The sequence below is a fragment of the Esox lucius genome, chromosome 7 (assembly GCF_011004845.1).
Source record: "Esox lucius isolate fEsoLuc1 chromosome 7, fEsoLuc1.pri, whole genome shotgun sequence".
Classification (NCBI taxonomy): Eukaryota; Metazoa; Chordata; class Actinopteri; order Esociformes; family Esocidae; genus Esox; species Esox lucius.
This window is the reverse complement of record NC_047575.1, coordinates 30,153,053-30,165,763: the sequence shown is the minus strand read 5'-3', so window position 1 is coordinate 30,165,763 and position 12,711 is coordinate 30,153,053. Positions and strand designations below refer to the sequence as shown.

Here is a 12,711-nt window from a genome sequence, read left to right as displayed (position 1 = left end):
CACATGATGCACTGCTAACAAACTCTTTTTACATAGACACTAATTGCAATTTGAAAAGTCACCGGTGTGGGAAATTCACCTTTATTGCCATTTTCACCAATGTGTATCACCTTGTGAGTCTGTAACAAGGCCAAACATTCAAGGGTATGTAAACTTTTGATCAAGGCCATTTGGGTGATTTTGTTTATCATTATGATTTACAGAGGAGCCAAACAACTATGATAATAAATAGCTTCATATGATCACTATCCTAATATAAGACACTTTCTTCTTTCTTTTTTTTGCATGATCTGTAATATTTTCAAAATCAATGCAAAAATTTCATTTTCTGCCAGTGTATGCAAACGTATGAGTAAAACTACATGGGGGGTGGTTAGCTTCTTGCTATGAGAATGCTTCTCTTTATCAGGGTAAAAGCTCTGGTCATGATGGAGGGGACAATGAATTGTTCCAAATATCAAGATCCTAGCTGCTCTTTCCCAGAAAGCTGAAGATTAACAATCCTTTCATCTTTCAACATGACACTGATGCAAAGCTTACAGTAAAATCAATGGCTTGAAAAAGGAAGCTCAATATCTGGGAAAGGCCCAGTAAGATCCCGGACCTTAAACCTATAGAAAATATGTGGACTGACATGAGGGCTGTGCACTGGATATCACCTCGCTATTAGACTGAGCTTGAACTCTTCTGCAAAGAGTTGAAAACCTCACCTGCTTCCACCTGTCAACAAATCATTAGGACGCCATTTAATGGAATTCTGTGGGTATGTTTGTCCAGGTTACCACAAAACAAATTAAGTGCTGGCTAGGGGGATGCTTTTTTAATTCTAGAATGACTGAATCTATAGTTTCGGTCATTTCGTTTTCTACCTAAATAATAAAAACTTAGTTTTGGTAGTGGCCTACATTTTTGGATTGCATAATTAATATTCAGTAGTGTTGACCGACTTTCAAAACGGACTAATTGGTTTGGGGGGAAACAACTTCTGGAATTTTCTCTTTTTCGAACTGCATATAAGACCAGTGGTGTTTTTATATGTAAGAAATTGGTGGGGCACAAACCATTTCAAAATATAGGATACATACCAGTAAAGCTACAAAACTCCCCATTGCTACGTATGTGTTTATTTAACATCAAACAGCATGGCTCCACAAAACACTTAACGACGGAGCGGCTTGCTTCTACCAGGTGTTGTAGTACACATACTGGAGAGAGAGACCTTGTGTAAATGTTCTCCTTCTCTCTCACACACACAAAATTACCACTGTCACATTTACACACTTAAATTAGGAATGCAACTAAGTTCAGAACAAATGTGCCTATAGGGGAAAACCGCAATGAGCTCAACACCACTGAAGGCCACAACGAAGTAGAAACAACTTTTTTGGGATACAGATCCATTCTATGACAACAACCTTAATAGATAAACATGGACACACTGACATTTGTCACCATCTATATCAATCGATCCAGCACAAAAATATGACCAATGCACGGACCAGCACTACAAAGGCAGGATGATAAAATATGCTTTCACTCACCAAGGCTGAGGGCTCACTTGAAGAAAAAGGTGGCACGGCGGTTTTCCCTCTGTGTAAACTTTTCGATGACTTTGGGAATAAAGTCATGTAGTTGCTGAATCCGCTGGCTTTCGATGGACAACATGGCCAATGCGTTGAGTCACGGCTGTCCCATGGTATTGCGAGTGAAGTTTTTTACCCTCTTCAAGGTAGAAAAGTTTGTCTCTGACTCTGATGTCGTCATTGGTGTTATGATCATTTTCAGCAGAGTGACGGTCTCAGCAAAAGCCTCCTCTAGGTTGTTCTCATGGATGGATCTTAACAGAGACAGGGCCGTCTTACCAGTGTGAAGCTCAGTGTGGCGGTACAGAGTGGTCAGCTCAGACTTCAGCTTTTCCTTGTTTCTTAGAGGCCGTAGTTTCACCGCACAGTCAAGCTCAGGTGTAGGGAATAACAGGACAAATTGTGGGAAGAGGGAGCTGTCAACCAGCTTGGCAGCGATCAGGTGGTCACTTTGTGAAAACCTCTGCTCCACCTGGGAGATGATTGTGTCGCATGCCTCCTTCATCACCGGCGCTGTGTTAGATACTCGTTGGCCTGGCTCGTGTGTTCCATCGTGGACGTTGGCAGGCCATTCATCAGTTTGCTTCTGCATATTCTGGACATTCTCCTCAAAACGGGTGAGCGCACTGCTAATTCCAGATGCACCGATGCTCCGTTTTTGCAGAGTGTTGTGTAAAACATAAGGAAGAAAAATATTCCAGCAGCTGCAGAAAGGCTCGGTTTTTTTGACAGGCCGTATGCCTTACTTATGGTGGCCTCATCCCATCCTGGTTGTGTGTATGTCCTCCATACACAGGAGCAGCGCAGCACGGTTTTCCCAAACTGCACTGACAGTTCTACTTTTAAAATTCCATCGTACAGCGGGTGGCCTTGGAATGTGTCTCTGTGTTGCCTCAGCAAGTGCTGCAACACGTTTTGGAGCGCCAGAGAAAAAGGTGGCAAAAGCAGTTAAATCTGCAAAAAACACCTTCAGGATGCGCATCCTTGCTGAACAAAGTTGCTGCAAGGTCAGCTTCAGCTGTTGTTATAGCAGTGAACAAACTGGGCATGTGGGTATGTCTCTTTCATTAGCGTCTGTACCCCTCAGACGTTTCCACTCATTACAGCCGCACCATCATAAGTCTGAGCAATCAGCTTTTCTCCCAGCTTCAGTGATTCTAGCACACCCTTGGTGCTATTAGAGAGGCCAAGTCCAGTTTTATCTTTTACTTCCACAAATTCCAAAAACCTCTCTATCACTGTATTGTCAGGCAACATGTATTGGATCGCAACACAACCACCCTTTGTGATTTACAGGAGACATCAGTTGTCTCATCTGCCTGTATGGAAACAAATGATGTATCGTCCATTTGCTTGGCTATGTCCTCCATGTACACTTCATACATACAGTATAACAGTTCATTTTGTAAAGTGCTAGATGTCCCTTTGCAGATGGGCTGAGCGTCATAGTGCCTCTGAAGTCTAAAATCGCCCTCACACACAGTCTCGAAAATGCATCTGAATATTCCAGGATTCAGGAAGTCCACCTCGTCGTGCCCCTGCAGTGCGGTTTCACATTTTCCACACAGTTTAACACGTTATGATCCGACTGAGAACGTACCTGTTTTCCTCCACCTGTTATGCAGCTCAATGGAGCGCCTGAATGCACTGTCAACTTGGGCTGCCACATTTACCCTTCCTAGCAAGCCCAATTTCACAGCATTGTCCAGATGACTCCCGCTGCTCTCATGTTTTGCAATCCTCTCAGAAAGATGTTTCAAATCTTTGTAACCCTTCCTCGACCAAGTACCATCTCCACCAAATAGCAGACATGGAAAACAGAAGAGTGCCTTCTTTTGTTAGCCACTTTTTCTTCAAAAACCACCCCACGTTAAACCTGTGGTTACTTTTACCAGCAGTTTGAGTGATGACAATATCTGTGGCTGATAGGTACCAAGTCACTTTACTTCAAGTTTCTCCTTCAAATTAAGGGTTTCAACCCGATGCTTGAGTATGAAATCCACTTTTTATTCATTTTCCCAAGTTATCTGGCGTTTGTGAACCTAACAAGCTAGCTAAGACAATCTACCCTCCTCAAGCTTCTTTGCCGACTAAAGTTGGCGGCAGACAGACAGCCAATAAGGTCTGAAATACTAAATTATGCTGTAGTGGGGCTACCGGCTGTCAGCCCCACTTGGCATCAAATTTGTGTGATCTACATTGATCACAAACATTCTGAGCATGCATATTAATATTTTCACATGTACAATGTACAATGTACATTGTTTGAGGGGGGCTAGCCCCACATTCATGCTTAGCCTATGGCCTACTATTGCGAACTCGAATCGACAGCGCAGTCTGAAGCAGCAAGGCAGGGACCAATGAACATGAAATAAAATCCTAACACAAATGATATGCAATTTAGGAAGATGCTAAATTCATGGATAATAAATTATAGGTAAGTAATCTTTGAGAAATATAAATACAAATTTTGTTGCAGTTCTTTCGGTTGACAACAGGTGGGGCTGTGCACCACCTGCCCCTAATGACCAGTCGCTACCTGTATAAGACCTATGCTTATCAATATATTTTAAATACTATATGTATGAGAATCAATGCGTTTACAAAGTGTACATAACAATATAAAGCAACAATTTAATCCAACAAGTCAAACTCGTTGCCTATTTACCTACGCTTTGAGTAGGCCTACATGGTTTAGGTTTGACGATTTGACATTGCTGGAGAGGCACTGAGCAATGTTTTCAATCGGGCGACACTAACGCTCATTACGGAGCAATTTCCTTGTTTTTAAGATAATTGAGTGAGCTGTTGGGAGATGAGGTGCGCCCTGTTAAGTTTTAGTGATGGGAGTCTTTTCACTCAGTTCATGCGGCTCCGTTCAGTTGAAAGAGGTTGTTAATTTGTTGCTTGCTCTTTTGAAGTATCAGGCTGGATATCAGTAAAAGCACTTTGTGGCAACTGCTGATGTAAAAGCGGCTTTTATAAAATACATTTGATTAATTGTTTGGCTCTTCATGCAAAATTCTAAAAAACAACCACAGAATAATGAAACGAGCAAATCATCAATGTAAAGATACAAAGTAGGCAATGGTTATATTTTAATTGGAGCGTGAAATGCACGTTCAAATTGTTTACATAGGCTACCGGTTATTGGGTAGCTTACTTTTTTTGAACCTACACTGGAACACAACGTGTGCTCTCGCCAACAGTTGTTGTTTCTGCAGTGTGTGTATGCAATCTTGAGTGTAGAATTTTGTAACTCATTCGAAAATAATCGTTGTTTATGCTCAAAAGGTAATTAAATCGGGGAGCTAAATGATCTAACAAGAAGAACCGTTCGTTCGCGAACGACCCATCACTGGTCAGTTTAATTCAGAATATGTACTCGCATCAATTTGCCGTCTGCCCACCCAGTCTCCCTAGTGTTTGGGAGTTCGAGACTTTTGACTCGAATCACAGGAATCATATGGTGTCCTTCATCCCTGTTAGCTTGGTTGTATAATTAAGGATGTCAGTTGTGGGCTACATGATGACTGAAAAAGGAGATCGGCCAATTAAAAGTAACGGGTGATTTGCCCGCGACACCGCTCCTTTCAAGTTATTTTATTCGACTGTGTCAGCTGGTAGACATATTAAAGTGCATTATAACTGCAATGTGTTGGAAATACTGCGTATAGTGCAAATGACTGCAATGCACTGCACTTTGAAAACTGCAAAGGCAGTGTATCACAGTTCAGCAAGCTTAGCTAGCTACAATATATAGAAAACAAGTTGCCAATCCTAAACAACTGTACAAAATGGCAGCTGCGTCCGAACCACTGTGTGACGGTGTTCGCCATTCAGTCTTTGAGGGAAAACAAACAAAGTAAGTGAAAATGTGGAAAAGGTCCGCTCAGTCGGTGCCTAAATTATAAACGAGGACTCACTGATGATTCCCCGCTCATACTGGTTTGTTTACATTAGTAATTTGACTTTTTACCGCAAAGACCTCTGGGCCACTATTTTCTTTGACGCGGTGAATTGTGGGCAGTCATTGGTCCTCCGAGCTTACTGCCTGCTGCTCCACTGGAAAAGATGGCTGCCTCGGCGGCATCGGAGGGTTCTTCCCCCGGTTTGTGCCCAAGCTACGCCGTGATATGCTCTTTTCTTGAGCGGTATGGAGCCTTGCTGGATCTACCGGAGCTTACATTTCCACAGCTGGAGAGGTATCTCCAAGACACATCTTCAGGTATAGTTTGAAAAGCGCGAGTTGCTGTGGGGAGGTGCGACTCCACACCATTGCACAGTGTTTTGTGGCGTTGATTCTAGTTCTTGTGTTATTGTGTGGTTTCCTAACGTCTTAACGCATTTTAAATTAATGTATTGCTCTCTCAGATTCATTTTTAGGATCCAATGGGAAAAAGATGCACTCTTTTGAAATGTTTAACTATTAACTTATCGAAGATTAAAGGGCTTTCGTGAAATTTGGGGTTTTAAATGTTTAAGGATTTTTTTCCAGCAAAGCCAGCCTTTATCTGCCAGGGACTGAATTGCACTTCATCATAGCATATATAAAATGTTTTAGTCTGTTTTTAAAATGTATGAAAGTATTTATTTGCTATTGTAGTTCGTCCTTGCATAGCTGATTATGTTGGGGTATGGACAACATTGTGCATTGTATTTACAATATTTTGGAATAAAGTGGTTTGATCGCGCTTTATTGCGCATGCGCACGCACATCCTCTAGGGCTTCCTGCTCGGTGGTGTACCCCGTAAAGACACGTCTGGTTCATTCAAAACATTGTTGTATTTACATTTTGCCATAATTCAATATTTTTGTGTTTGTCCTGATAGCATTTCGTTTTGTTCATACTGTTAAAAAATCTTCAGTATTGATTTAATAAAGCAAACTACATTCCACAATGCATCCTGCAACGGTTGTACCATGCACATGAGTTTTTATTTTGTGTAGAAATTAGTATTTTCCTAAACTTTGAACAACTCTGAACTTTTATTATTTTGTCTGTTTGAGCATAGTTTCCAAATGAAACCGTGTTCCTTATTATCAGTGGTCTATATAGGTTTCCAAACTTTATATAACCAATATATAGGAATCTGCATGAATGTAGACAACTCCAGTACTATACAGCAACATAATATGCTTCATCCCTGTGCTGACCTGTCCTTAAAATGAAACTGGGTTGGTCCCTGGGTGGGAGACAAGACGCTGCTGGGAGTGATGTTGAAGGGTTAATACTGGGCTCTCTTCCCAATGGTCTGAAGGGCAAAGCCTGATGCCCCAGGGCAGGAGTCCTACATATGGTGCCATCTTTCTGTTGGAGTATTAAATGTACTGGTCTGGTCTGTGATCACTTAAGATGTCATGGCTGTGATAGTAACAGTAGGGGTCATAACACTGGTGTCTTGCCAACATTTTCAATCTCTGCCTCAAGCCGTCATGGGGACTACATCACCCCTGAGCTTCCAAATAGCTCCTTCACCCAATCAAAATAATAAAAATGTCAAAGTACCATAGGTACTGAAATGTGTATATTTATGTTCTAGGGAGGGAAGTCTTATTTAAGGCATTTCTGTTGCTTTCTAAAAGTCTTGTTTTTCACTCTTTACTGTCCCCCAGTGTTAGTTATGGAGATGAGTTGTTAAGAAAGCAATACAGACTAAAGTTTTAAGGGGTGACGGAAACAGGCAGTGTAACCTTGATTGCATTTGTTCATGGAACATTTTTGTACAGCATACAACTTACGGGGGATCATCTGGAAATATGACATGCAGTTTTATTTCTCATTTTCAGCAATGTGACAACCGCTGTGGATGTCATGGATAGTCATTTTTCAGTTTCTGAAACTTGCACATCAACAAAATTTGATTTCCTTCTGTGTTTTCTTTCTGTGGACTTTTAGCCCAAACATTTTTTTGTTAATGGGATGATGTCTTTTCTTCAAAATGACTATCTTTGTTTTTACCTTATGCTTATAAAATCAGACTTTTGCTTTATTTTTAATTTATCCATTGTGTAAGACCTCAAAGTTGGGATTTTGTCCAAAATGTCTTGTTACATCCATAAATCTGGCATTGCCTTAATGCAGGCGTTATTAATTAAAATGTTCAATTGGGCACAGAAATCTGTAAGTATGATCCGTAAAATATGGATTTGTTACATTGTGTGTATGGGATTCATATTCAACTGATACATGCTGTAACTATGTATTGGCCTGTATTATATTCAGTGGTGATTTTGGGTTTAGATTTATGTATAATAAATAATGGTGTCATTATCCCCCCTCTCCTCTCAGTTCCAAAACTCCTGGTGGACCTTCATGTGAAGCTACTGAGGAAGATTGGCAAGTCTGTGTCAGCAGACAGATGGGAGAAGTACCTTGTGAAGGTAAATAGAACACAGAACAGGGCTTGTCATTTTCCTCACACAGGGGTTTTCCTCGATCAAAATTAGGCCTAGGTAGTACCCTGACCCAATTCCCCGCTCTACCAGACTCCCCTCTGATATGCTTTATATAATATCTGGCTACACATTTGAAAAAGGCAGCTATTATAGTGTTAAATCTGCCCTGTGTTCCATTTCCATTTGAGCAGCTAATGCACACTACAATTTCCTTCCTAAGCTGCTCAACAGTTTGGGGTCTCCTTTGTCATATTTCTCATTTCATAATGCGCCAAATGTTTTCACTGGGTTGAGCAGGCCAGTTGAGCATCCAGTCTATTTTACTACGGAGACTTGCTGTTAATAATATTACATGCAGAATGTGGCATTGTCTTGCTGAAATTATCAGGGCCTTCCCGGAAAAAGACGTTGTCTCGATGGCTGCATATGTTGCTCCTAAACCTGTATATATTGTTCAGTATTAATGGTTCCTTCACAGATGTGCAAGTCACCCATGCCATGTGCACCAATGCACCCCCATACCATCATGGATGCTGGCTATTGAACTGTGTGCTGATAACAAGCTGGACGGTCCCTCTCTTTAGTCCAGAGGAAGTGGTCCTGAGCTCATGCAGTGATGTCCACTACGGAATCGTATCTGTTTTTAATGCAGTGCCGCCTGAGGGCCCGAAGATCATGGCCATCTTCTATTGGTTTTTGGCCTTTTCCCATGCATACAGAGATTTCTCAGGATTTTCTGAATCTTTTGGTGATCTTATGTACCATAGATGAGATCCCAAACTCTTTGCAATTTTACGTTGTGAAACGGTTATTTGTAAATTTGCCTGCAGTCTTTCACAGAGTGGTGAACCCCTCCCCTCTTCTGAAAGACTCATCCTCTCTGGGATGCTCTTTTTATACCCAGTCATGTTAGTGACCTGTTGTCAATTACCCTAATTAGTTGTGAAACGTTCCGCCGGGATTTCTATGTATTAAACTTTTCCAGTCTTTTTAAAAATGTGTTCTGGCATCAAATTCAAAGTGGGTATATATTTTTCAAGGAAGAAAAACCTTTCTGTTTCAACATTTGATATGTTGTCTTTGTACTATTTTCTAATGAACATAGGGTTTAAATGTAGGGATACACCAATGTTTTTTATGGGGGGGTGGGGTGGGTGCAACACCGATAGTCGATTTTCAGCCTGCAAAATCGTCCGGTACCGATTTTATGCTTTTTAAATTTACATGATTCATTAATTTAAGCTCTGTTTTTAATGTAGGTAAAAACATGAAATCAAAAGGCTACAAAAGGTTATTGGTGAATTGACAGCCATTTAATTGTCAACAAGCAGATGCAGTTTATGCAATAGGCTAATCTAAACATTGTTCAGCACAACAGTTATTTCCCAAATCTGAACATGTAGAATGCTTCAATGATGCCAAAAGCCTATGTAAATAGATTACTATAAAGCTGACTAATAGACAATAAAAGGAAGCAAAATAATAAGGGTTTTTGACAGTTTGTTAAACATCCTGCAAATCAAATTAATTAGCCGGTAAGCCTGGACCTTTGAAAATAAATGAGGCAGTGAGACAAACTTAAAATAGGCTATTTAAGCTATGCCAAGTGACTCCATCTCTTTTTGCTGACTCTTAAGCATCAACGGTAGATTCTTTTTAACAAAGACGGGCATCTCCGCTTTTTCAGAAGACAGTCCAAGATATGTGAAACAAAGCTAAACAAGCGTTCGCTTTCCACACTTGTGGTGCGTGCAGAGAGGTAAGCTTGTGCCACGGTTGCGAGAGCAGGAAAATGGCCCTTGTTGTTCTGCCAGTAAGCCAGTGGTTGCGCGCTCCGAGTGGTTGGTGCCTCTGAGAGGTAAAGCTTCATCTGCGATACTGCTCCTTTCCCGTTCCTCTGGAGTTTCACTCAGTATTTCGTCGTGCATTGCTAGTAAGGAACAAGGTGCTATTCCACCTGGTGGGTACATCCTGTAGCAGCCTTTTGATCGGCTGGTTTAGCCATATCTTCACAGTTTGCAATCTGGAGTAGGCGAGATGTGAATGTTTAAAGTGGCCATCATGTACAACAAGCTGGAGCGTGTGGGCAAAGCATGGTAAGCTTGGCAATGAAGCGTCTTGCATGCATTTAACCATGTTTCGGGCATTGTCTCGTAGTATGATGTACCTTTTCTTTCGGACTTTCCACTTTTGGAACATGTTCTCGTATACCGCTGACAAAGCTGGAGCAGAATGACAGCCGGGGAACTCTTGCAAATGTAGAACCACTTTATGAAGATTGAAGTCAGCATCAATAAACTGAGCAGTCAAACTTCGCACAGACATTGGGCTTACATCTGAGCTCCAAATATTAATTGCAAAACGGATCGAAATAACATTGTCTTTCAGTAAACTGTCAATATGTGAATACACAATTTGATGTAGTGCAACATCAGCTAAATAACTTACTACTTGGGACATTGTAGCGGGGCTCCATATGTGACATTAGCCGGCAGGATCCCAGGTCATTCACCACACTAAAGGGTTGATCATCAAGTCCAATAAACTCCATTATTTTAGTGATCGCTTTGGCTTTTTGACTGTAGCGGGGGTAAATTTGGGTTTTCTGTATAGTTGCCTGAGCCATGGTTGGGACTGCTGTATTGGCTCTCGGGACTTGAGCTTGCCTCGAATACTGCTAATGCTCCTCGATGTGATGTACTTTCAAGTGCCTTATTAAGTTTGTGGTATTAAAATGTTTTGCCTTGCTTCCACCTCGAGATACACTAATTTTATACACATTGCAAATTGCATGTGCTACATCTGTCTCTGACACAAATTGACAAACCACCTACATGTTGAGAGCTCAACTGATGCACCACGTAAAATCAGCTCTTGGCCCATGTATTTTACGTCAAAGAATGGTCTTCTGTATCGGCCATTAGAAAGGAAAATCTGACTACCCCCGATCTCGTATTTTGAGTGGAAAGCATTTTTTACATATTAACATTAACCTTTTTTTTTAATGTACCCTCATGTCTTTTTTGTTCTCTTCCTGTCTAAGTGCATCCAGCCAAAAGTTTCTTCTTGGCTGTTTATCAAGCTGCCATTCAAATTGGCTCTCCAATGCTTTTAGCATAGAGAGCATATCATTCCCTCTTCATTGTCTGATGCACCCAAAATCATTTAGCCCCTGAGTGTCAAAATCACTGGTTCTATCACTGGATCCTCACCAATTTGCTTATAGAGCCAATAGGAGTGTTGACGATGCAGTTTCACTCTGTTTGCACTCTATTCTTCAACAACTGGAGTCAAGATCTACATATGTACGTGTCCTCTTTGTGGATTTTAGCTCTGCGTTCAACACCACCGTCCCTGTAAAGTTGATTCATACTCTACAGGAGCTAGGTGTTAGAACATCACTTTGCAAATGGATTTTCAACTTTCTATGTGATAGGAAGCAAGTGGTTAAAATGGGTGATTATGTCTCACAGTCAAAAATCTTGAACACTGGTGCCCCTCAGGGCTGGGTCCTTTCCCCACTGCTGTATTATTTATACACACAATTTTGTCAATCACACACCAGTTCAGTTTTGTTGTTTAAGTTTGCTGATGATACCTCTGTAGTTGGTCTCATTATTAACGAAGATGAGTCTGACTACCGCAGAGAAGTGGAGGGGCTGGTGAAATGGTGCGAAAGCTTTAACTTGACACTTAACATCTCTAAAACCAAGGAACTGGTAGTGGATTTTAGAAGGACCCCTTGTCCCCTCCCTACGCTCTCCATTAATGGGGTGGATGTGAAGAGGGTCACTTCATTCCAGTTCCTTGTGATCACAATCCAGGAATCTTTATCATGGGAGCTCAACACTAATATTAAGATCTGTAAAGCTCACCAGTGACTCCACTTTCTGCGTCAGCTCAAAAAGTTTAGAGTCAGTCGAGTTGCCATGACCCACTTTTATAGGTCAACCATTGAAAGCGTGCTTACTTTTTCCATGCTTGTCTGGTTCGGTCACACAACCGCTCAGGACAAAATCAGAATGGAAAAAGTGGTACGCAGAGCATCAAAAATCATAGGTTGTAGCCTTCCTTCACTTTCTTCACTTTTCTCCACCAGAATAATCAGGAAGGCTAAAAACATAATTGCGGACCTCTCTCATCCTGCTCACTATCTATTTAATCTCTTACCATCAGGAAGAAGGTATAGGTGTATTAAGACTTCTACATCACGTTTTAGAGACGGCACTTACCCTTTGGCTATTAGGCATCTGAATTTGCCCTGATTATTTGCAGCATTCTATCAACTGTGCTCTTCATTGCCGTGGGGTATTGTCTTTTGTCTGCAGGGTTTTGGTCTTATAATGTACTTATAATGTTTGTCTTTTAAGTTTTTGTTTTTATGTCTGAGAGTTGTTCCAAGACAAATTCCTATCAACTTGTTGACATGGCAATACATTTAATTTAATTCAATTAATCGACTTGCCCCAAGCCCATTTAAAATAGCCCAATTTGTGGAAAGTCCTCCCTATATGGCAACAGCAACAATATGGAAAAAATTTCCTCCTACGGTCACTTTTGCTGCTGTATTTCGTTGGTGATTTATGTGAGTGCAAAATCATATTTCACTATGCTGACACAAAGAGGCAGTGTGTCATTTTGGGAAGGCATCGCCTTTGAGTTTTGAATGCTGGGAAATCCTGGGTACAGTGAGGCATTGCTTTAAGGGAAACTTGGGGTCTGGACATT

At 41.1% G+C, this 12,711-nt stretch overlaps 1 protein-coding gene across 1 annotated transcript in view; it reads left to right on the top strand.

Moving 5' to 3' along the window:
• Positions 1-5,624: 5,624 nt before the first annotated feature.
• Positions 5,625-12,711, top strand: part of rsf1b.1 (remodeling and spacing factor 1b, tandem duplicate 1) — a 28,434-nt gene continuing 21,347 nt past the window's right edge. Inside the window, exons 1-2 of the mRNA XM_013134569.4 lie at positions 5,625-5,811; positions 7,877-7,968. Of these exons, the coding sequence (XP_012990023.3) occupies positions 5,658-5,811; positions 7,877-7,968 (246 nt within the window). The 5' untranslated portion in view covers positions 5,625-5,657. The remainder of the gene's footprint in view (positions 5,812-7,876; positions 7,969-12,711) is intronic.